The sequence below is a fragment of the Equus przewalskii genome, chromosome 19 (genome assembly GCF_037783145.1).
Source record: "Equus przewalskii isolate Varuska chromosome 19, EquPr2, whole genome shotgun sequence".
Taxonomy (NCBI): domain Eukaryota; kingdom Metazoa; phylum Chordata; class Mammalia; order Perissodactyla; family Equidae; genus Equus; species Equus przewalskii.
The window spans coordinates 11102337-11127142 of NC_091849.1; the positions used below are offsets into that span (position 1 = coordinate 11102337).

A 24806-nucleotide genomic window follows, 5' to 3' on the forward strand; every position below is an offset into this window, starting at 1 on the left:
AATTTTAAAAAGCAATACCATTTATAATAGTATTAAAAATATGATATACTTAAGGATTAATTTCACAAAAAGTTTGTAAGACCCCTATACTGAAAACTACAGAACTTTTCTGAGAGAAATTAAGGAAAATCTAAACGGTGAGAGATACTGTGCTTCATGCAGTGGAAGACTCAATATCGTTAAGATGCCAGTTCTTCTCAAATTGATCTGTAAATTCAATATGAACCCAACTCAAATCCAGCAGAGTGCTTGGTTTATTTGTTTTTTGTTTGGTTGGGTTTTTAAAAGAAATTAGCAAGCTATTTCTAAATTTTAGGTAGAAATTTGGCAAAACAAATTTCAAAAGGAAACACAAAGTGGCAGGGCTAACACGCTGCCTGTTTTCAAGACTTACTATAAAGCTACAGTGATCAAGAGAGTATGGTATTGGCATAAAGACAGATGAATAAGTGGAACTGACTAGGAAGTCCAGAAATAGACCTACACACATATGGACAACTGGTCTGTGACAAAAATGCAAAGACAATTCAGTGCAGAAAGGATAAGTGGTTTTTTTTTTTTTTTAACAAATGGTGCTAGAACAACTGAATATCCATATATGCGAGAAGATAAATGATCTTTACCTTCCACCATATTAAAACAATTAACTAAAAATGGATCATAGACATAAATGTAAAACCTATTTGAAAGAAAACATAAGAAAAAATATTTGTGACCTTGAGTTAGGCAAAAGTTTCTTAGATATGACACCAAAAGCATAATTTGGTGTAAAACCAATCGTAAAAGAACAAATAATAGAACAAATTGATAAATTGAGGTTAATTAATATTAAAAACTTCTACTCTTCAGAAAACACTGTTAGGGGACTGAAAGGACCAGCTTGCAGAAAATATTTGTAGACGCGTCTATCTGGTAAAGGACTTGTACCCAAAATATATTAAGTACTCTCAAAATTCAATAATAAAAATAGAACCTAATAAAAATATAGGCAAAAAATTTGAATAGCTACTTCACCAAGGAAGATACATAGATGACAGATAAGCACATGAAAAGTCGCCCAACATTATTAGCTATTAGGGAAATGTAAATTAAAACCATATTGAAATATTACTACACATGTATTAGGATGGCTAAAATTAAAAAGACTGACTATAGCAAGTGTTGATGAGAATGTGGAGCTACTGGAACTCTGGTAGTTTCTTAAAATGTTAAATATACACCTATCCTTTGGGCCAGCTATTTCTATGTTTACTCAAGAGAGCATATGTCACTCAAAGGCATGTACATGAATTTTTTTTGGTGAGGAAGAGTGGCCCTGCACTAACATCTGTTCTCTTCTCTTCTTTTGCTTGAGGAATATTGTCCCTGAGCTAACATTTTTGCCAGTCTCGCTCTATTTTGTATGTGGGATGCTGCCACTGAATGGCTTGGTGAGCAGTGTGTAGGTCCGCACCCAGGATCCAAACCCATGAACCCCAGCCCCAGGCCGTGGAAGCAGAGTGCCTGAACTTAACCATTACACCTATGTGAATGTTTACAGCAGCTTTATTTATAACAGCCCCAAACAAGAAACAACCCAAATGTCCATCAATAGATGAATGGGTAAATAAATTTTGTTATATCCATACAATGGAATACTACTTAGAAATAAAAAGGGGTTGGCCCGGTGGTGTAATGGTTCAGTGCACATGTTCCGCTTTGGTACCCCAGGGGTCACTGATTCGGATCCCGGGTGCAGACATGGCACTGCTTGGCAAGACATGCTGTGGTAGGCGTCCCACATATAAAGCAGAAGAAGATGGGCACGGATGTTAGCTCAGGGCCAATCTTTCTCAGCAAAAAGAGGAGGATTGGCAGCAGTTAGTTAAGGGCTAATCTTCCTCAAAAAAAAAAAAAAAAACAGTAGAATATGTGATAAGCAATAAGAAAGTTCTATGCAATTCTTAAAAAAAAAATAAAAAGGAATTAGTGCTCAATAAACACAACATGAATGAATCTCAAAGTAATCATGCCAAGTGAAAGAAGACAGACCAAAACCAAAAGAGTACTACATATTGTATGATTCTATTTATATAAAATACTAGAAAATGCAAAGCAATCTATAGAGATAGAAAGTAGATCAATGGTTTCTTGGAAATGAGGGTGCATTAACTTTTTTTATTGTGATGAGAACACAACATGAGGGGCTGGCCCTGTGGCCAGGTGGTTAGGTTCCACCAAAGTGGAGCACGGGAGCTGAATCACTCGGCCACAGGGCTGGCCCCTGTGTTTTGCTTGTTCCACTTCGGTGGCCCAGGGTTTTGCTGGTTCAGATCCTGGGTGTGGACATGGCACCACTCATCAAGCCATGCTGAGGCTAGTATTCCATTGTCTGTGTATACTGAATTTTCTTTATCCATTCATCCATCAATGGACACACAGATTGTTTCCATATCTTGGCTATTGTGAATAATGCTGCAGTGGACGTGAGAGTGAAGATACCTCTTTGAGATCCTGATTTCAATCTATTAGATATATACCCAGAAGTGGAATTGCTAGATCATATGGTAGTTCTATTTTTAATTTTTTGAGGAAACTTCATACTGTTTTCCATAGTGGCTATACCATTTTACATTCCCATGAACAATGTGCGAGTGTTCCAATTTCTTCATATCTTCACCAACACTTTGGTTTTTTTGATAATAGCAGACTATATATCTGATAAGGGGTTAATATCCAAAATATATAAGGAACCCCTGCAACTCAATAGCAAAAAAATTATTTGATTGAAAAAATGGGGGAAGGATTTGAATAGACATTTCTCCAAAGAAGACATACAAATGGCCAACAGGTGCATGAAAAGATGCTCAGCGTCACTTATCATTAAGAAAAGCTTGCTTTTTCAGCACCCCAGTTGATTCTAAGGTAGAGCCAGATGGGAAACACTGTCGGCAGCAGGGCCACAGCTTGCTGACTGCACCCTGCCCTCCTCTTCTTTGTGTGACTGACAGAGAAGGGCTCAACACAAGTTTCTTCCCATGTGCTGGGCTCACGATCAGAAGGGAAAGAGAGTTAGGGTTGTGAAGTGTGGGGAGGAGAAGGTGACGGTGGGACAGTCCCGTTAATTCGATATGTTTTATTTTAGGGAAGAGTCTGCTTTTGAGGATGACGGAAAGCAGGAAACAAGGATGTCGGTAATGGGGTAACTTTTATTGTTGGGGGGCAATACTTCCTAAATTTTGTTATTTGTCTACCTTCTTCAAATTTTTTCATCACTCTGCTCTTTATTTTTCTTAACTAAACTTATCTTGAACTTATTTTAAAAGGAATTATTTCACTTTCAAATGGAAAATCTACATCAGTTGTAGCACGTTAGTAGGTGAGCCTCCCAAAAATACAACAGAAAATAGCAAAGTTATCATATCGAGCTATCCTTTTACTTGTATTAGGTTTTGAGCCTAAAGCCTGGTCTTGCTTTGTTAAAAAGGATTAGTAAGCAGAAGAGAGTGCTAAAGACCTACCAGCACCTAAGATTTATCCTGAATAGAATCAGAAGTGTTACTGAATCGAACCAGTATTTTTTCACTGAGTTGTTGACACGGTTTTGTTCCTGTGCACAAAATCGCACCTCTGTAGTGTAGCTCTTGCTTTGGGAAGCACCATGCTCTAAGCCTATGGTCAGCGTATTAAAAAACAAAATCTCTTTATGAATATTAAATGAACACTTTTTCTAAAATTGAGATCATGGGCTTCAAACAAATGAGTTAAGGCTCCTGGCTTTCTCTTCACAATGGTCCTCCCTCTCAGCTGCCTGGTCCTCCAACTGGAATCACATGGGGAGCTGAAGAAACTACTGAAGCTTGGGTCCCTTCCCCAAAGATTCTGACTTAATTGATCCGGAGTAGTGTCCAGGCATGGGGATTTTCTTAAAAGCCTCGTCTTGATGATTCTTACATGTAGCCAAATTTAAGAACCACTGCTCTAGATTCTTTCATTTCTGTAAATAACTTTCAACACCTTTTTATATAAAATCAAGAAACTGGGAAGGCCTTGATGGCTGGTCTTTTAATTGGGAGCATTAAATGAAGTAAGGCTTGCTCTTTACAAGTCACTGGGCTGAAGAACTCTGAAACAAATGTGGTGGTAGCCCCAACCCGTTACGAGTAAGATGCAAATAGGCCTGGCTCACAAGGTTCCTTTTAACAATGACCTTCTCTACAAAATGTTGAACTGCTAAGCATTTTAAAGTAGGAGTAATTGGGTCTTTAAAAATGAATTCATTTGAAAAATAGGTAGCTCTCCATCACCCACCTTAAACGTTATGAGTTGTACTATCATAAATAAAGGTGACCCTGGTTCTTATCCTGACGTAGCAATGGCCTCGGGAGCTAATTCTGTACTTCACCGTTCTAGGCCCAGGGGGTGTCCTCCAGCCGGTGCATTTCATATCTGAGAACACTATATTAGATACTGTCACCACTTAATCGGTTTGGATTCATAAGACTCCTCCCGCGCCTGAAAGGATGAATTGTTACCGGCCTAATGGTGGCGCCCCTCCGGAGGCATGGTGGCTTAAGGACTGAGTGCCCTGGAAGGGTACAACAGACAGGGCTCGAAGAGAGTATGCTTTTTTATTGAAAGACACTCCATATAAAAATCCAGCGTAAACATTTATTTGTCAAAGCATTTGTAGAAACGAATCCAAAAGCAAAAAGTTTTTAGATGTATAAATATCAAAGTATAGATGAATGATCCACCAGGATGGATTACACTCGCCCTGAATCTCTACCCTTTAAAGTCCAGGCTCAAGTTCAGAATGCTTTAAGGTTTAAATAGAAATGACCCTCTTGTTTTATTTTGATTCCTCTAAGATCTAGACAAGCATGTCTTTGCAAAAATTATTTTTATATATATATTTTTTGTCGTTTGGGTTAGTTTTTTGAAGTTATATTGTCAAGACAATATTCAGGTGCATCAGCTTTTGAACAGTGACCGTAGTATCTTTTCAGTTGCAAGTATTTGATTAAAGAGGATTTTGTCATCCTTTACAACAGCAGTAAAGAAATAATCCATTTTTCCTTTTCCTGCTCCCTCTGTGCTTCTGTGCCTTTTTATTATATAAGACAGCCCAGTCTTCTAGGAGAAGGAGTTACTTTTCTTTTGTCTAACTTTATAATACGTTTAATTGTACATAAATAGCACTAACATGTCTTTAATAGTTGTCGTTCATCACCTGTGTTGTAGAAGCTTGATTACAGGAAACACCTCTTCTCAGAGAGTAATCCAGATTCAAGCACCAGTACCAGTGAGCTGCCTTGGACAAATGACCAGAAAAGAAAATCCCTAAAACCATATTCTGGTAGAAAAAAGACAAGAATCAGAAGTAGGGTAAAAAGTAAGTTTGGTATATGTCTTCTTTCAAGTCACTTTTCAAATAAATCAGCAGGTATTTTTCAGTACATGATGGGAGAGGGTAATAAATATATGATCATGTGATCCTCCTTGGCTACCATTACACTGGAAAGGCAAAATGTACATGTGTGAAACAGTACAACAGAATATGGAATTGACCAAAAATTGTTCATTCTGAGGTGTAGATAAATGGAGTAGGAGTTCAGATAAGAGGAATCTGACGTGAGCTGGAATCATTAGAAAAAGCTTGAAGGAAGAGGTGGGTGGGACTGGAGCTGATCCTTGGGAAAAGAATAGGATTTGAAGAGCTGTGGAGAAGGGGAAGCATTCTAGGTTAGGTAAAACTACAAGGACAGGCTGAGGATGCGAAGACAGCGTTCAGGGACAGGGTCTAGAGCAGAGAGTTCATGCTGGGTGGTGAGGAACAAGGTGAATAATTAGAAAGGGATCTTAAGAGCTAGATATTGGAGCAAGCTATAGGAAGTGGGAATTGCTTCTGGCGTGGACGTGTGTAACTGGGAGAGGGGGAAATGAATTTTTGTATTTCTCATACATAAACTTATCCATTGTATGCTTGTTTCCTTTCATTTTAGTCTTGCCACTCTTCCCTCCCAGTAGTGGCAGTGACCGTGAGAAAGACGAAGTGAGTATATTTTATCTGGGCTGCCATGTGCCCTTGTGGCATTAACATGACACAGGTCAATCTGTTTAGGGTTAAACTGCATTCAATTCTCAAAAAAACTTGTTTCAGGAATATGAGAATAACAAACCACTGGGTTACTGACATGAAAACAACTGTCAATAAAACTGCAAGAACTCCCAAACATTTAGTAAAGTAAACCTTGGGTAAAGATTTAAGATCTTTCTTCACTGTTCCCAAATGTCGCTGAAAGACTTATTATGAGCAGCGCTTAAAATCTGGGCTATTCTTATTTCCTGCAAATATCTGTGCTTCTAAATTTCCATTTTAAAGTTGGCTTGTTGGTTTAATCCTCCCTTAGTTTCGGTTTGTTGACTTACTACTTTCAAAGCTTTCAGTCATCTAAACATTTAAATTTTTATTTTGCAAGTGGCTGAAATGCCTTCAGGCTTATATACATGTTGAATAAACTCCCCAAGTTTCCTAATTGCCTTCAGTTGTCCTTGTTTTATAGCAAAGAAGTTAAGAATACGGACACCGGTGTCCTCTAGACCAATTCAAAGCCTGGTTTTGCCTGATATTAGCTGAATTACTTCTTTCGGCAGCTGGCTTTTGTTCTCTGTCAAATGATATATATTTATGTGTGTGTATGTATTAAATATATTTGCACACATACACACTAGCGTGTAGTGCCAAGTATATACGAGTTTTCCAAGGGAGAGGCTGCCGGGATTCTGAGGGCATGAACGGCACCCTGCCTGCCTGTGCAGAAATAGCATGCGGTTGGTGCTCCGGTCATAGCTAGTTATCTGCCCCTGACCTGCCTCCTTCCGTCAGCCTGGGGATTGTTGCCCCCTGTGACTCTAAGGAGCTCTCATGTTCTGTAATGACAGAAATAGTTTACAGATTACACCTGTGGGCTAGAGTAAGTACCTAAATATTTGTTGAAATAACGAATTATCAGTTAGAAATAAGCCAAAAGAACAGTTTTTAGTAAATATAGCTTTCGGTTTAAATAAGCCCAAAGAAACATCAAAGCTTTGAGAATCCATGAATTTAAGCTGTACAACCGACAAGAAGTCTATGCTGATTTTCAGTGAGGACATTCCTGACTTGGTACAAATATTGGTATTCAAAATTCACTTCTCTGTGTTGGAGTATAAGAGAATAATTTAGAGCAGGGGTCAGCAAACTTTTCCTGTAGAGGGCCAGGGAGTAAATGTTTCAGACTCTGGGAGCCGTATGGGTTCTGTGGCGACTATTCAACTCTGCCATTGTAGCACGCAAGCAGCCTTGGACAATACCTAAACGAATGGTTGTGTCATGTTCCAATGAAATTTTATTTACAAGAAGAGGCAGTGAGCTATGGTTTGCTGACTCCTGATCGAGGGCAATGGCTCTCAGATTTTAGTGATCATCAGAATGATCAGGGTGGCTTGTTAACATGCAGGTTTCTGGGTCCTGTCCCAGAGTTTCTGATTGAGTGGATCACAGGTGGGGCTTGAGAATTTGCATTTCCACCAGGCCCCGACGTGTTGTGATGCTCTGGTCTGGGACCACACTTTGACAACTTTGATTGAGAGGTATCAACTGATGTATGACCTAATGTACTTCCAACTCTTAGATCTTATGTTCTTAGCGTTTATTTTCAAATGGAGTAAATCTAATACTTAAATTCTATTAAAGGGTATTGGCGATGTCTTAGAGTTCTTTGATAATTTGTTTTGAGTGGTTGTGAATGTTTAACACTTTTAAAAAGTACTCTATTTTAAGCTAAACTTCTATCACCTTTATAGAAAAATACCTCCAGGCAAAATAATGCCACACCTCCAAAAGTTTCTGGAAAAAAATTTCAGGGTAGTTCTGTCTTTTTAACTCCTGAAGATTCTGCCCAGAAAACAGGTACCTGATTTTCTGTTAAGTTTACATAGAAAAAATTATGTTTGGGGAAAGATAGTTGGAAATAAACAAAACATTTTTCTTTTAATATCTGTTGAAGAAAGTGTAAAGATATGATTGCCCTTCCCTTTAATGTCCTCATTGGCAAAAGATACAGGATATTGTATCTTAATTGTGCTTTAACATTTGAGACCAGCTTGTGCATAAGAATCGCTGGTATTTTTCCTCTTTTAAAGAAGCAATAAAACTCAAATGGTGACTTATATCAGGGGTTGATAAATATTTTCTATAAAGAACCAGATAAAAGCATTTTTTGCTTTTTGGTCCATATGGCTTCTGTTGCAAATATTCACCTCGGCAGTCACAGCTCAAAATCAGCCACTGACAAGATGTAAACCTACAGGCGTGGCTGTGTTTCCATAAAACTTTATTTATAAAACCAGGTGGCTGACCTGATTTGGCCTGATGGGTCAGAATTTACCAACCATTCACCTATAAGGTTTATCTTAACCCCCACTGTATTTTATTCAAACTATTCGCATCCTTTAAATTTACGAGAGTAGGGAGTTTGTTTTGTTCTTCACTGTTACTCTGCAGCTTAGCACATCTCCAGGCATACAATGGCGCTTAGTAAGCATGCGACTGACAACCTGTTAGCTTGGCTGCCGCAGGCAGAAAAGAAGAGAAAGGAAAATATAGCATTAGAGAGTAAGAGGAAACAAAGGAGTGGGTCCGAGAGAGAGAAAGAGAAGGATCGCAAGGCGAGGTGGTAGAATCCTCACCCATGTATTTGGGGCCAGATGGGCAGCTACTAAAGATGCTGATCTAGTTGAGGTAGCTGGTTATTCCTTTTATTTACAGATCTACAAACCTAATGCCCATAAATCCCCTGAAAGATACAAAATTTTTTTAATTTAGAACTGTCCCATTTTTTCTGATGGTGAGATTTAATATAGAGAGTAATAGTGCAATGTTATTGCCTAAAGTTGCTCCTTAGTGTGTTTATTCCTTTGAAACTGTTCTCTCTAACACTCAGAACTTCAAAGTCCCCACCCACTGAGCAATCTCTCTTCCTTGGAGCACTCAGGAGTTGAAGAAAATGTATCTAAGGTACTATTTAATTGTTGGTTATTCATCTGGTTTTCAAAAATTAATAGCATACTTGCAAAATGTCCTGGGTTATTTCTTCTTAAGGGATAATGTAGCAGCACTAGTTTCTTTTTTCTGCTTTATCTCCCCAAACCCGCCCTGTACATAGTTGTATATTTTAGTTGCAGGTCCTTCTAGCTGTGGGTAGTTTCTTATTTCTTATGTATTTGCGGTGTGTTTATTTTGTTTTTAAGACTGTGAACCAAGAGTCATTGATGAAAAGTACTAGCTTCAAACATAAACTGCAAAACTTGGAAGACAGAGGTAAGAGAACACTAAACTCTTTTGCAGAATAAAGCAAAATTGATCTGATTTTGGTAGACGGGGCTGTTATTCAAATTGCAGCAAATAAAACAGCTTTACAAAGTGATTGTGGCCAGGCTCTGGAGAGAGCAGTGTGGTCTGCTTACCAGCTCCAAATGTGCGTGAAGGTCAAGGGGAGAAGCAGAGGCCTTCACTCAGGAACAATGGTGTCTCGTGGTGAGAAGCATTCAGCCTGGGACCAACATCCCATCAACCAGCACACCTCCTCTTGGGCTCACAGGAGGGCTCAGTGGGGGTACCATCCCCACGTAGGCAGGTCACTTGCGTTGTATTAGCAATGTTCCAAAAAGTTGTGTGGCTAAGTTATTACAACTTCTGAATTCATTTTCTCATGTATCAGTGGTATAAAGGTTTCCAGGCCAGTTCACAGTGTTGTGAATTAGTGTGGCACCTGACCACTCTTTGGGATGTTTCTGAACTGCTTATTTTTTCTCTATGTTTTAAATTAAGTATCAGGAAGATTCAAATAGTTATAAATTATGTGCAGGATACTTGGTATATCAACATAACAAACATTTGCAAACCACCAACCATTACTGTTTTGAAACCTGGTCTGTTCCCGGCCAAACCCATCTCAGCACCCTGCATCCCGCTTCACAGCGAACTGTTGATCTTGATTTTGTGTTCGATTCTACTGCTTTTAATTTTTCACTTTTACTTTGTGAAAAATATTATACATTCTGAAGAGAATTTAAAACATGTACAGTTCAAAGAATGATTATAAGGTGAACACATATGTAACCACAACTCAGAGAGAGAACTAGAAAGTTTCATTGGCTTAGAATCCTTCCACATGAATCAGACCTTGTTAGTTCCCTCCATCTCTCACAGAGGTAATGACTAGCCTGGCTTTTGTGAAAATCCTGTTGCTTTTTATAATTTTACTTTCTTTGTATGCATCCCTCAATAATATGTAGTTTAGTTTGATTTGATTTGAAATTTAAACAAATGGCATCCTGTTGTATATATCTTGTGTGGCCTGCTTCTTTTGCTCAGAATCATTTCTAAGATCTATTTATGCTGATGCATGCAGGTCATGTATATTCATTTTCATCACAATATAGCATTCGGTTATATGAATATACCATAATTTGTCCATTGTAGTGCCGTGGGATATTTGGATTATTTGCAGTTTTGGTTGTTATAAATAATACCACTGTGAAGAATGAGGTACATTTCTCCTGGGGCATATGTGAAAAATATTCTCTAGGTATATTTTTAGGAGTAGAATTGCTGGGCCATAGAATATATATATCTTTAATAGTTTCAGATGTGCCAAACTATTTTTTCCAATATGCTTGTATCAATTTACTTTCCTACCTGATGTGTATGAGTGTTTTGTTGCTCCACATCCTCACCAATGCTCAGTATTTTACAATTTTGACATGTGTGAGTGGGTGGACGTATATATTGGTTTTAATGTGAATATCACTGATTAAGGTTAAGCATCATTTTATGTTTATTAGCCAGAATTTCCTCTTTTGTGTAGTGTTTAAAATGTCTTTCCTATTTGTGTATAGAATTGTCTTTTTATATCAGCATTTAGGAGTTTGTCATCTGTTCTGGACTTGGTTATATGTCTGGTAAATATCTTCTTCCTCTTTGTGGTTTGTACTTCTCTCTGTGTATGATGCTCTCTCTGTATGTCTTTCTGACCACTTTTTTGATGAATAAAAGTTTTTAATTTTAATGAATTCTAATTTATCAATCTTTTCTCTATGGTTATTACTTTTTAATAATAAGAAATTCTTCCCTACCAAAAAGTCAAAGATATTCTCATATATTATTTCCTATATTATTATTCATTTAATGCTATATACATTTCTCTCTAAGCATTTCTGTAGGTGAATCCCACACATTGTAATATATAATATTTGTTATTATTTTAAAATATTTTTTATTTTGATTTCTTCTTTGACCAAAGGTTACTTAGAAATGTATTTCTTAATTCTCAATGGTATGGGATTTTTCTAGCTGTCTTTTTGTTATTTTCTAGTTTGATTCCATTGTGGCTAGAGAACTTGGTCTGTATCTTTACATCCTTTGAAGTTTTGAGATGTACTTTATGGCCCAGTACATGTCAAATTTCTTGAAGGTTGATTTGTGGTTAAAAGAGTATGCTCCACAATTATTGGGTGCAGTGTCTATATATATACCTATCCGTTATATCACTTTTCTTAACTATGGTCTTCAAATATTTTATATTCTTACTACTTTTTTTCAGTCTACTTACTCTATCAATTGTTGAGCATAGTGTGTGAAAACCTTTCGTTATGATCATGGACTTGCCAGTCACAGGCAAGTTCTGTTCAGTTTTTCTTTATATAAAATAAAAGTGTCCTCAGGTGCTTCTAAATGTAACATAGTTATCCTTATGGTATATTGAAACTTTCATCATTATGAAGTGACCCCTGTATCTCCAGTAATGTTTTTATCTTGAAGTCTGTTATTTCTTTTGTTTAGAATTTGCATGGTATAATTTTCTCCATCCTTTTATGTTTAACATATATATTTTAATTTTATACATATCGCTTGTAAACAGCCTATATTTGGACTCCCCCACACCTTGTATCATAGGATTTGTCTTTTGAGTGGAACATTTAGTCCATTTACATTTAATGTAATTATTCCTATATTTGGAATATGTCTACCAGTTTATTTTGTACTTTGTGTGTGACCCAACCATTTTGTTTTCTTTCTCTTATTTTTAAAATTTTGCATAAGCACTTTTTTCTCATTCCATTTCCCCCTAGTCATTTGTAGTTATGTACTCTATTTCTTTTCACTTACTGGTTAACCTAGAAATAATAACATGCATGGCTTTTCAAAGTCTAACTTTAATCAATAACATTATTTTCCTCCCAGATTATACAGGACCTTAAGACTCCTGAATTCCGTTAGCCTACCCCAACCACATTATGTGGTGGTGTTCTTTATTTTATTTTAAAAGTTAAAATATTATTTATGTAGTCATTTTCACTTTTACATCCCCAAATTTTTACCACTTTGCTTACATTCTTCTTGTGTCTCACACTGTCTATGTGAGACCTCTTTCTTCCTGCCTAAAGCACATCTTTGGTGAGGGCCTGCTGGTGGGAATATCCTCAATTTTTGCTTGTATGAAAATGCCTGTTTCACCCTTATTCTTGAATGAATTATCGCTGGATGTAGAATATAGATGGGCAGAATTTATCAGTACATCAAGGAAATTGTTCCACTGCCTTCTGTTTTCTATTCTTGCTGATGAAAATTCCGCTGTCAATCTAACAGTCACTTTTTGTAGATAATTTGGCCCTTTTTCCCTCCCTCTGAATACTTATAGGATGATTTCTATTTATCTTTGGTAATTTTCCACTGATTAAAATTTATTTCAGTGTGGTCGTCTTTTCATTTTGTTCTTCTTGGCATTTGTTAGGGCATCTTGAATATGTGACATAATGTCTTTCCTCAGTTCTAGAAAAGCCTCAGCCATTATCTCCCCAAATATTGCTTCTGGCTCATTCTTCTTGAACTCTAATTAGATATGTAATATCCTGTCACATTCTATTTTCTGTGCCTCTTAACTACTCTCACATTTTTCCACTTCTTTCTCTATTTGCCTGCTGGATAATTTAATTTGCCTCTTCACCTATATCTGATCTGCTATTGAGTCTATCATTGAATGTTTATTATTATATTTTTTATTTCTAGAAATTGTTTGGTGTTTACAGATCTGCTAGGTCGTTTTACACAGTGCCCTCTTCCCTGAAGCTATGTTTAAGCTTGATTTTATTTCTTTGAAAAGAGTAGGTGTTTTTAACGTGTGTCTGAGGATTCCAGTAGCTAAAATTTTTGTGAATACCTTTCTGCTGTCTGATTCTTCTGCCACTTGCTCATGGTGCATTGTTTCCTTATGTGCTTAATGATTATTTATCTATTTATTTGCAGCTTCTCATTTCCTTAGAAATTATTTATGATACTTCTCTGAAGCCTAAAATGAAGTGATTTGCTTCTTTACCCTTTTGTTGTTCTTTGTTAGTTTAATGCTCTTTGGCCAGAATTCTACTTCATCTATTTTTGCAACTCTTGCTTTCTTTTTGTTTGCATTTGCCAGACAAACTTGTCCATGATTTTATTTTCAACCTGTATAAATAATTTTGTTTCAGGCATTTTTTTTTGTATATAGTATAGTATTGTGTTTTGCTGTATGATCTAATATAAAGATTTTTCTTTGAATAGGTGAGTTAAATCCATTTTTCTTGATATGTCATTATTGTGTGTGATGTTGCCTTTTAAAGGTTTTAAAAATTATTTCACCATATGGTTTGTTTTCTTTTCAAAAATATTTGGTTGGAATTTTTAACTTAGCTTGATTGGGTATAAATTCTTGACTTACTCATTTTTTAAGGACTTTGTGATGTTCCACTGTCTTCTAGGGTTGACCATTTTTCCTTCTAAGTGAATTGAACTTCTTGTTGGAGTGTTCAAAGGATTCCTTGCTTCCTCTCTTTTGTTCATATTCCCCAGTGTCATATCTCTCCATGTAGTAGGTAAGGATCGTAATATGTTTGTTTATTTATTTTGATATACCTGGGGAGACTTTTTCCCTCTGCTTCCATGGATTTTCCCCTCACGTTTATTGAGGTGTAATTGATGTATAAGATTGTATAAAATTAAGATGTACAACTTGTTGATTTGATACACTTATATATTACAGAATGGTTACCACCATAGCTTTAGCTAACACCTTCATTACATCACTTAAGTACCATTTCTTTTTTTGGCGAGAACATTTAAGATCTACTCTCTTAACAGCTTTCAAGTATATACTACAATGTTGTTAGCTATAATTACTATGCTGTACATTATATCTCCAGAGCTTATTAATCTTATGACTGGAAGTTTGCACATTTGACCAACATCTCCCCATTTCCCTTACTCTGTAATGTATTTAATATTCAGCTTTTGTTTACATGTGTTCTTGTAAAATATTAAAAAAAAGTAAATGTGTGTAGTTTTCACTTATGTAAATGGTATTATATCTCGTTTCTTATTTCACTCAGCAGTTTTCATACTGGCTTCACCCATTTACATTCCTACGAACTGTGGGCAAGTGTTCCCTTTTCTTCACCTCCTCACCAACACTTGTTACCGTTTCTTGACAATAGCCATTCTAATAGGGGTGCAGTAATCTCTCATTGTGGTTTTGATTTGCATTTCCCTGGTGATTAGTGATGTTGAGCATCTTTTCCCATGAAATGGCCTGTTAGCCATTTGGGTGTCCTCTTTGGAAAAATGTCTATTTAGTTCTTCTGCCCACTTTTTCATTGGATTTGTTGTTGTTGGTTGAGTTGTTTGAGTTCTTTATACATTTTGGGTATTAACCCCTTATCTGATAGACGGTTTGCAAAATTTTTCTTCCGTTCTATAGCTTGCCTTTTCATTTTGTTAGTTGTTTCTTATGCTGTGCAGAAGCTTTTAAGTTTGACGTAGTCCCACTTGCTGATTTCTGCTTTTGTTATTTATGCTTTTTGCATCTTACCCAAAAAATGATTGCCAAGACCAATGTTAAGGAGCTCCTTTCCTACATTTTCTTATAGAAGTTTATAGTGTCAATGTTATGTTTTAAGTCTTTGATCCATTTTAAGTTAATTTTTGTCTATGGAGTAAGATAAGGTTCTAATTTCATTGTTCTGCATGTGTTTATCCGGTTTTCCCAGCACCATTTGTTGAAGAGACCATCCTTCCCACATTAGGTATTGTTTGCTCCCTTGTTGAATATAAGTTGACCATATATGCAGGACTTAATTTGGGGCTCTCTCTTCTGTTCACTTGGTCCATGTGTCTATTTTTGTGCCAGAACCATACTACTTTTATTACAATTAACTTCGTAGTGTAGTTTGTTTAGCTTGGTTCTAACAGTTCTCCAGGCTGGCAATTAGAAGCCTTTCTTTTGTTTTTCAGAAGGTGGCACTGTAGCGCAAGAGTTGGTTTCTCTTACTGGTGCTAACTCTCACCTCTACACTTGGGAGCACACATGTGAAAAAAGCTGGTGACAGAGTAGGGGGAGGTGTGGGCTTAGCACTTGGGGCTTTTGGGGGTGCCTGCAGCCCAGTAGGGGGATCCTCCAGTGCGGGAGTCCCAGAGGTCCATGGGTGGACCTCCTCTAAAATCTCAGAGTGGACAGCAGAAAACATGTTCCTTCAATGATCTTTGCCTTCTTTCTTTTCCTCTCCCTCCTCCCAGTCAAGGAGGTCCCTCTTCAGAAATCCACGTGTTGTGTACAGAATTGTGTCTTTCCAGATGCACGGCTAGGCAGTTATCACTCACCACATTCACTTTCCACCTCCCTTTTCTGCCACTCTGAGCAGTGGCAGTGGCAGCTCTGGTGAGTGGGGCCACCTCAGCTCATTCCTCCCTTTCCTCTGCCTCCAAACTCATCTCTATCTCATTCCAATGGCTAGCCAAGTTCTCTTGTCAGGCAGGCTAGGCCTCCAAGAATTATCTCCCTTGAGTGTCCACCCAGGTTTGAACTCCCCACATTACCTTTGTCAGCAATGGCAGCAAGTGGGGCAAACTCATGACTTCCGTGGATCCACAGCTTCCTCTGAGATCCTCTCCAACCATTTTTGCATGCACGGGTGCGTGGATCTCTGGGTGTCCTGGTGTACTGTGCAGAGGAACTTTTGTTTGGTTATGGATGTCAAGTTAGTTGTAAATCAAAGGGGAGAGAAAAACGAAATGACTCATGCTGCCATGATGCTGACATGACCAGTATTTTACTGTTTTTGATATTATAAACAGGGCTGTTTTGCTTCTTTCTCAGACAGTTTGTTAGTGTATTGAAACGCAGCTGATTTTTGTATGTTGATTTTGTATCCTTTAACTTTACTGAGTTTATTTATTCTGAGAGTTTTTTGGTAGAGTTTTTAGGATTTTCTATATATAAGATCATATCTTCTGCAAACAGAGATAATTTTATGTATTCCTTTCCTATTTGGATTCCTTTTATTTATTTTTCTTGCCTAATTGCTCTGGCTAGGACTCTCGGTACTATGTTGAATAGGACCAGTGAGAGTGGGCACTTTGGTCTTGTTTCTGATCTTAGGGGAAGAGCTTTCAACCTTTCACCCTTGAGTATGAAGTTAGCTATGAGGTTGTCGTTTATGGTATTTATTATATGTTCCCTCTATACCCAATATGTCAAGAGTTTTTATCATGATGGGATGTTGTGTTTTGTCAAATACTTTTCTGCATTTATTGAGATGATCATATGATTTTTATCTTTTGCTCTGTTATTGTGGTATATAACATTGATCTGCATATGTTGACCAATTCTTGCTTCCTGAGGATAAATCCCACTTGATCATGGTGTATGATCCTTTAAATGTGCTGGTGGATTCTGTTGGCTAGTATTTTGTTTATAATTTTTGTGTCTATATTCATCGGGGATATTGGCCTGTAGCTTTTTTTTCCCTGTGTTGTCCTTGTCTAGCTTTGGTATCAGGGTGATACTGGGCTTGTAAAATGAGTTTGAGAGTGTTCCCTCCTATTCAATTTTTTGATAGAGTTTGAGAAGGATTGACATTAATTCTTTAAATCTCTGGTAGAATTCACCAGTGAAACCATCTGGCCCTGGGCTTCTCTGTGTTGGGAGGCTTTTGGTTACTGATTCAATCTCCTTACTTGTTCTTCATTTGTTCAGATTTTTTATTTCTTCATGATTCAGTCTTGGTAGGTTGTATATTTCTAGGAATTTATCCACTTTTTCTAGTTTTTCAAATTTGTTGGTGTATAACTGTTTCTTATGATCCTTTGTATTTCTGTGGTATCAGTTTTAATGTCTCCTCTTTCATTTCTGATTCCGTTTGAGTCGTCTTTTTTTGTTGTTGTTTAGTTAGTTAAGCTGAAGTTTTGTCAATTAAATATCTCTTAGTTTCATTGATCTTTTCTATTATTTTCTGGTTTCCAATTCATTTGTTTCTACTCTGATCTCTCCTTCCTTCTGCTAAGTTTGGGCTTAGTTTGGTCTTCTTTTTTCTTTGAGGTGCATAGTTAGGTTGTTTACTTGAAATCTTTCTTTTTTCTCAATGTAGGCATTTATCACTATAAACTTCCCTCTTAGAACTGCTTTTGCTCAATCCCATAAATTTTGGTATGTTTTCATTTTCATTTGTTTCAAGATATTTTATTATTTTCCTTTTGATTTCTTTGACCTATTGGTTGTTCAGGAGTGTGCTAGTTTCCACACATTTGTTTTCCTCCTGTTATTGATTTCTAGTTTGATGCTGTAGTATTAGGAAAAAGATACATGGTATAATTTCATGCTTCTTAAATTTGCTAAGATTTGTTTTGTAACCTACCATATGATCTATTCTGGAGAATGTTCTGTGTGTGCTTGAGAAGAATATGTATACTGCTGCTGTAGGATGGAATGTTCTGTATATGTCTGTTTTGTCCTTTTGCTATAAGGTATAGTTTAAGTCCAATGTTTCCTTATTGATTTTCTGCCTGAACAATCTATTCATTGTTGGAAGTGGGGTATTGAAGTACACTACTATTACTGTATTCCTGTCTATTTCTTCCTTCAAGTCCGTTAACGTTTGTTTAATATATTTAGGTGGTCCGATGTTGGGTGCATATATATTTACAATTGCTATATCCTCTTGATGAATTGACTCTCTTATCATTATATAACGACCTTCTTTGTCTTTTATACAGTTTTTGACGCAAAGTCTATTTTGTGTGATATAAGTATAGCTACCTCTACTCTCTTTTGCTTGCCATTTGCATGAAATATCTTTTTCCATGTCTTCCCTTTGAACCTATTTGTGTCCTAAAGTTGAAGTGAGTCTCTTATAGGCAGCATATAGTTAGGTCTTTTATTTTTTAAATCCCTTCAGCCACTCAATGCCTTTTGATTGGAGAATTTAATCCATTTGCATTCAAAGTAATTATTGATAGATAAAGACTTACTAATGCCATCTTATTAATTGTTTTCTGGCTATTTTATAGTTCCTTTGTTCATTTCTTCTTCTCGTTCTGTCTTCTTTTGTAGACTGATGATTTTCCATAGTGGTATGTTTGATTCCGTCTTCTTTATCTTTTATGTATCTACCGTAGATTTTTGCTTAGTGGTTACCATAAGGCTTACATAAAGCATTAGAGATATAATAGTCTATTTTAAGCGGATAACAACTTAAGTTCTACTGCATGCAAAACCTTTACCCTTTGCCTCTCCCTTCCTCCACATTTTATGTTTTTGATGTCACAATTTACCTCTTTTTACATTATGTATCCATTAACAAATTATTATGGCTATAATATTTTAAAATATTTTCCTCCTTTAATCTTTATATTAGAGTTAAGTGATTAACACGTCTCTATATTATAGTATTAGAGTATTCTGAATTTGGTGTACTTACCTTTACCAGTATGTTTTATATTTTCTTATGTTTTCATGTTACCGATTAGCCTTCATTCATCTCAAGGAACTCCTTCCAGCTTTTCTTGTTAGGCAGACATTGTGGTGATGAACTCCCTCAGCTTTTGTCTGGGAAAATCTTTATCTGTCCTTCATTTCTGAAGGACAGCTTTGCCAGGTAAATGATTCTCAGTTGGCAGTTTTTTCTCTTTCAGCACTGTCTGCATATCATCTCACTCTTTCCTGGCCTGCAAGGTTTCTGCTGAGAAACCTGCTGGTAGCCTTATGAGGGTTTCCTTGCATGTGAGCATTTTTTTTCTCTTGCTGCTTTTAAGATTCCCTCTTTGTCTTTGATTTTAGACAGTTTTCTTATAATGTGTCTTGGAGAAGACCTTTTTGGGTGAAACTTTTTGAGGACTTATGGTCTGCATGAACTAGGATGTCAAATCTCTCCAGATTTGGGAAATTCTCAGTCATTATTTCTTTAAGCAAGATTTCTGCTCCTTTCTCTTTTTTATCCTCTGGGATTCCAAGTATGCATAGGTTGTTTCCGTTGATTCACATAGGCTGTCTTTACTCTTTTTCATTCTTTTTTCCTTTGTAAAAATAGATTCTTTCTTCTGCTTGATTAAGTCTGTCGTTGATACTCTCTATTGCATTTTTCATTTCATTCATTGTGTTCTTTGGCTCAAGAATTTCTGTTTAGTTCTCAATTTCTATCTCTCTTTTAAACTTCTCATTTTGTTCACATATTATTTTCCTGAATAATTTTTTTAAAAAAAGCATTCAGTAAATATTTGCTAGGGACCAGAATAAGGAACTTAGAAAATCCTAGCATTTAATGACGAACCTCAGCATAATTCCATATTTGAATAATCATTTATACAAATAAATATTTATTATCAATTGACATGCAGATTTTAAAATGCATTAATCCTTACAAAAGATATTTTAGTAGTTCTCATCAGACTGAGAAACTTACCAGTGAAGAGTGTCTTTAATTTTTCATATTCTCAGCATAGTAAATATTGGCAGAATAAACAAAAGAATTGGCATTGGGAAAGTGCCATAAACATTATGGGGATTTTTTGGTGAAGTCTTGCCCATTGAAGGCTGTTGGCCTTTGTCATTCTAGGCCACAGGGTGTCACTTCAGAGTAAGATTTCAGAAGTCCCTTAACTTAGAGGAACTTAGCTATTAACCATGGATTTGGTTCTGTATAGCATTAAAAATCATTTTATCAGAAGTATGAATAAATAAATGCAATATGGATACCAAACTATGTTCACTAAAACCTGTGCCCAAAAGGCTACCCAGAATAGGTTCAGAAGCTCCTTGGATTGCAAAAGTCTTTAATTTTCATGGAAATCAGGAAAGCTGTATTCAGAAGCAAGAGCAGCCTCCCCCCCACCAGCTACCAACAAACAAATGGAGTAGCATGGTATAAGATTGCTTTAGTTTCACCCACAGTGTATTTACAGTTTGTGTTCATTTTTGAGGTGTTTTGTGTAGGTAGTTTTAATCCCTTTATGAGAATATTGAAAAGTGCTGGTTAAAATGGGCTACAGTTACCATGGAAACAAAACTGCGCCAGCTGCATCACTAAGGACTTGCAGCCTTTATGAGGCACCAGTTCCTCTAGAGTAGCCTGTGCTCTCTGGAGAGCCATTCCTTTGTTACAGGTAAAGGACTTTACAAGATTGTCCCCTCAAAAAGGGTTCTGTTTGCCAAATTATTTCCATGTCCCTGAAGTGGTCCATCTGGACAGTCCCTTGTTAGTAGATTCACAAATTCCAAGCGACTCATTCAAGGGTAACCACGTTATTTACAGTGTTCCTGGATTCCTGTCTCCCCTGAGTGTAATTATTGTCTGTGTCAGCAGATACTCATTTAACATAGGTGGTGCGTGGACATGATAAATTTCAAATTCAAGGCCATGTTTTGAGCTGTTGCTAAAATATGTTGTCACAAAACAAAAATCGAGAAGGGGCAGAACAAGCAGGAAGGAAAGAAATGTAATAGTTGTTCTTCAATGCCCAGGTGGGGCTAGCCGAAATCCTTTCTAAGTGGCTTCTTTGCACCCAGACTGAGAGTATAGACACCATGTGAGATTTAAGCATGAGTGCTGGCTGTTTTGATGCTGGAAGAGAAGGATGTAGCTGTACCTGGATCCTTTCCTTGATTTTTAAAAATCTTTTACTCTTGAAACAATGCAATCCCCTAGAAAATAGCTATCCGAAATTTCCAACAAGTGCACACACCTAAATCTGAGAGCAATGAGAAGAAAGACGTAGTGGCTCCTGCAAGGTAACTCTCCAAGTTGAGAGTATTTCTTACACTTTTCTTATTTTTATTATGGAGAGGCTAGATATTTGCTCTTTCTTTTCCAAGTTCTGCAGAGTGGGAATGTGATCCCTCTAGTGAAGCTTTCAGTTTATGAAAATTCTGTTCTAGCAAACTAGCTAGGGTGTCCGTGAAGATCGCCATTCATGCGTGACCATTTGATCTATATAGCTGGTAGTATTAATTCAGTCCTTCCTGCTTTGGAATCATCCTTTTCTCTCAGTTAGGTAAAACAAGAGAGCTATTAAATACCTTTCTTGTTTTGCTGTTTCCTTTTTTCCCCCTTTAATAGAAAATAATCTAAGTTGACATTTAAGCCTAGGTTATTTATTTTTCTTAAAAATGTATCCTCTATTTTACCACAGAGCATGAGCTATTTTAACACTAACTGTTCTGTATTTTGCATAATTCTAACAGCAAAATTCTCTTTCTTTTCCTTTTGTCACTTGAAGTTTATGATTGGTGTTTCTTACTATGGCGCTATTTCTAAAAATTATTGTATTTACCATTCCTCCCAAAAGGTAATTTAAGCAGATCTTAAAATGTTAAGTTGATTATTTCTATTTGTCTGTTAATGTAGTAGGTATTTGGGTCCCTAAAGTTTTTGATATGCTTCTATCTCTACCCTCACTGATCGTGTAAGATAATTAGAATAAATTCTTATTTATTTTACAAGGTTCTTTTTCTGGATATAAAGTGTCCTGTTTCAGGGGAGCTTGGATATTCTGCAGCATTCATTCAATGAATGTCTATTGAATGTCTCCTACAGTCCAGGCACTTTTCTAGTGCTGGATGTTCTAGTGAACAAAACAGACAAAATGCCTGCCCTCGCTGGGGCTTCCCTTCTAGTAGGGGAGACAGATAATACACAATAAAAGTAAAACATGTAGTATGTTATATTGTGATAAAGGCTGGGAAAAAATTTATCAAGGAAGGGGATTTAAAATGAGAATAGTATTGAAATGTTAGGTTGGATGGCCAGAGGAAAGCGTAGTGCAGATATATGGGGGGAAGATTCAAGGCAGAGTAACAGCAAGTGCAAAGGGCTTGAGGTGAGCATGTGCCTGGGGTGTCTGAGAAACCACAAGGAGACCAGGGTAGAGGAGCTGAGAAACTTGCCTCTGCTTCTCCGCTGTCTGCCAACCATATTGTACAGCTCCTCACATGTAGTAACATCAAATATTCATTGAGTGAATTAATGAAATTGGCTTCCAGAACTTTCAGAGGGAAAATCAACAGTGACTAGCTAGATATGTGAGGAGAGGGTGAAAAGTGAGATGGCTTCATGGCTAAGCTGTGTATGGTGGGGAAGAAAGAGTGGTTTGGGTGGGGAGGAAAAGCAAAGAGTAGGTTTTGAGATGGAGACATTGAGTAGGCAGTTGGAAACACAAGTTTGCCACTTAAGAAAGCTCAGGCAAGAGAGAGATTTGGGAGGTGACAGTTGAAGATACGGGACTGATGAGATCCTCCAAGGAGGTGGCCTTGGACAGGGTCACGGTGTGGGAAAGCAGAAAGAGGTGTGGGTTCATTCTGTAGGCAGGACCTCAGGCCTTGATGATGGAAGAGAAGTGGATGGTGAAGAAAAGCAGGAGTTGAGCCTAATGCTAGTGCTCGATTGACAATGGTGGTGCCATTGATGAGACTGGGTGCCAGATGGGGCAAGGACATGTTTGGGGTGAAAGTGAATATCACAATAGAAAATATTTAGTAAATGCCAAATTGGGAAGAGAACCTGTATTTAAATCTCGTAAGCTGAGGCTCTCAAAGTCACCTGGGCTAGGGAGAAGCCAAGCAGACCTCATTTATGAGGTAGCCCTCAGTACAGCACAGAAGCTCCAGTGTCACCAGCAGATGGCGCACTCCACCAGGTGATCCATGAGCTTCCAAAGGCTCGTCTGCTGGGAAACCTTGCTACCTTGCCATTCATCCTGGAGCCCTGGAAGTGTTTTTGATGCCTCCCATTGCTGCTTTTCGTTCGGAATCCGTCTGTACCATGCTAAGCAGAGCGTTCCTAACTGTTACAGAGCTCGTCAAAGGGATGCCTGTTCCCGTGTGTCCTCTTTCAGAGACTTAGTGCTTTGATACTTGTGCTGTTCTTAGTCAACGTGCCAAATGATATGTAATTGGCAACAGGCAGGGAACAAGTTTCATTTGCTGCTGATCAAGGTTAGATATTAACTGGTGACAAGAGGACAAGATAAATTTGGGACAAAAGGAACGTGTGTGTGGTTATTAATGTGCTGTGTCTGCCTTTAGACATATCAGATGATAGTTTTGCTAAGTGGAAACAGTCAAAATTGGAAGAAGATGATGTTCCAGGCTCCCTTTCCTCAGTGACAGAAGAAGCAGACTTGGCAGGTAACATTATGCACCCAGCCAGCCATTCAAGCAAGAGTGTGACAAATGTGTAAGCACTGAGAGTACCAGTGTGAATTACAGGAGAGTTATAGTTTTAAGATCATAGTCGATACAGACCTAAAGACTAAGCATTTTGTCTTCTTGGAGACAAGTAAATTTTTGCGCAAATTATAGATAAAAGCAAGCACCATCTCCTTCTGGCATTCTGATTTCTGCATCTTAACTCTTTATGGCAAGTGTCAGAGTCTAAGGGTTCTTATAAGTCTCTGCTTTAGTTGATAGTTATTAACTACATTTTCATGTTAGAAATATCCACTCTATACCAATGAAGGAGAATGATTTGAAATATCTGCCTATGTGGGGTTGGCCTTCTGAATGAGTGACCCACTGTGTTTTGAAACAGAAGGTTCCAAGAAGGCAAATTTGGAAGCCCAGAGATGGTAGAGGGTGGTGGTTAAGAGCCGGTCGGCCTGGTTCCAGTTCTGGAACTGTTGGTTTTAGCTTCCACAAGTTATGTGATTTCCCTAAGTGTGGACAAAAATAGTGCCTACCGCACACAGGTTTTGTGAGGATTACATGAGTTTATACATGCAAATCCCTTAGAATGGAGCCAGAAAGCATAAAACTTCTGGCACCCGGAAGCTCTTATGCTAGTTGTGCCACCATAGACATGCCCTACCCATTGTGTCCTCCTTGAAGTCTCTTACAACACCTCAGCCTGCTTCTTAGACAAATGTCAGCTGCTCTGATTTAAAGTCCTGGAAAGTTTTGGATGGAATGAGCACTTGCCAGAGAGTGAGGTTTGATGGGACGCAGCATAAAGCACCTGCCACGGGGACCCTTGGCTCAAGCTGGCCTGGTCAGTCATGGCCAGACTCAGCCATGCTGCAGTCACAGCCAGGCAGCCGATGGGGCTTCCATGGATCATATGTGTGCTTCTGAGTCTCCATCCCCTGGGCAGATGATGGACTCGGCACATCGACTTCAAGCACTTTGTTAGTTTTACTTAATGTTCTGTTTTTGTTGTTCAGAAGGCATTTCTACTCCATCCCTAGAAGTTGTGCTAGAGAACTTGAATGATTCTTCCATTATCACAACCTTTGAAAACTTCACTAGAGAACTGAAAAGACAGTACGAGGTAATGGTCTACTGAGAATGAAAAGCTAGCTTGTTATGAGTTTAAAGTAACAAGCTCGTATTATTCATTAGTACCATTGTTATCCTTCGTATGTGAAGGTGCTTCTGAGTCTCTGGGGAAGTATATTTGTCTTAGCTGTGGTCACTGATTTTAGTGCCTTT

At 37.6% G+C, this 24806-nt stretch overlaps 1 protein-coding gene across 1 annotated transcript in view; it reads left to right on the top strand.

Annotated features, from left to right (window-relative positions):
* The window catches only part of SYCP2L (synaptonemal complex protein 2 like), a 97766-nt gene that overhangs the window by 60550 nt on the left and 12410 nt on the right, over positions 1-24806 (top strand). The window contains 8 exon segments of the mRNA XM_070585106.1: positions 3125-3173; positions 5224-5374; positions 5985-6038; positions 7805-7933; positions 8967-9040; positions 9274-9343; positions 23406-23507; positions 24539-24645. Coding sequence (XP_070441207.1) covers positions 3125-3173; positions 5224-5374; positions 5985-6038; positions 7805-7933; positions 8967-9040; positions 9274-9343; positions 23406-23507; positions 24539-24645 — 736 coding nt within the window.